The 692-nt window shown below is 41.6% G+C and overlaps 1 protein-coding gene across 1 annotated transcript in view; it reads right to left on the reverse strand.

Moving 5' to 3' along the window:
• Positions 1–28: 28 nt before the first annotated feature.
• LOC107578236 (cryptochrome-2-like) overlaps positions 29–692 on the reverse strand; it is a gene marked incomplete at its 5' end in the record, with an annotated part of 4,829 nt that continues 4,165 nt past the window's right edge. The window contains 2 exons of the mRNA XM_016264209.1: positions 29–241; positions 589–690. Coding sequence (XP_016119695.1) covers positions 31–241; positions 589–690 — 313 coding nt within the window. The remainder of the gene's footprint in view (positions 242–588; positions 691–692) is intronic.

Below are 692 nucleotides of genomic sequence, written 5' to 3' on the forward strand. Positions count from 1 at the left end.
TTATGTCATCATTGATGGGTCCACTGTGTGTTACTCACTAAGGCCTCTGTAGTGCGACAGCTGCTGGTAAACCTGCTTCATTCGTTCGATGTTGAGCCGGCTGCTCTCGGCATGGTTGATCATAGGTTTAGGATAGTCCACACCCACAATGCAGTTGGCCTCTTTCTGCACCGATTCTGGAGCGTTCCATGGCTCGTAGATGTAGCGGTTAGGATAGTCTTTTAACTTCGGGATGTACCTCCTGTATGTGAGAATGTACAAGACGGTTTTATATCAGACACAAATAATGGCAAAATAAACACTTACCTAATTTAATTATATACATTTTATTACAAATTATGTTATCAGTATTAAAAAAATCTAATTTAATAATTTCTTAGTATTCGTTAGTATTTTCCAAGGTATTCTTCTGATATTCTTTATTCACAATGTCACAGCAGCTCTTTTGATTATGCACAGTGGAAAGGCCTGAACCTGTGACGGTTTACATAAGCCTTTATGCAACACAAATCTGCAAAACTCTTAAAATATAACATCTGCCAGTGATGTATGACTTGCTTAAGAGTGGTTCAGGGCTGGTTTGTGTACCTGATGTAGTCTCCACTGGGATCCGTCCTGCGGCCGAAGCCCACGGGACAGTAACAGTGGAAGAACTGCTGGAAGAACGCACTGCAGGAAAGCCACATCCAGCT

This window comes from Sinocyclocheilus grahami, unplaced genomic scaffold (assembly GCF_001515645.1).
Source record: "Sinocyclocheilus grahami isolate Dianchi unplaced genomic scaffold, SAMN03320097.WGS_v1.1 scaffold9388.1, whole genome shotgun sequence".
Classification (NCBI taxonomy): Eukaryota; Metazoa; Chordata; class Actinopteri; order Cypriniformes; family Cyprinidae; genus Sinocyclocheilus; species Sinocyclocheilus grahami.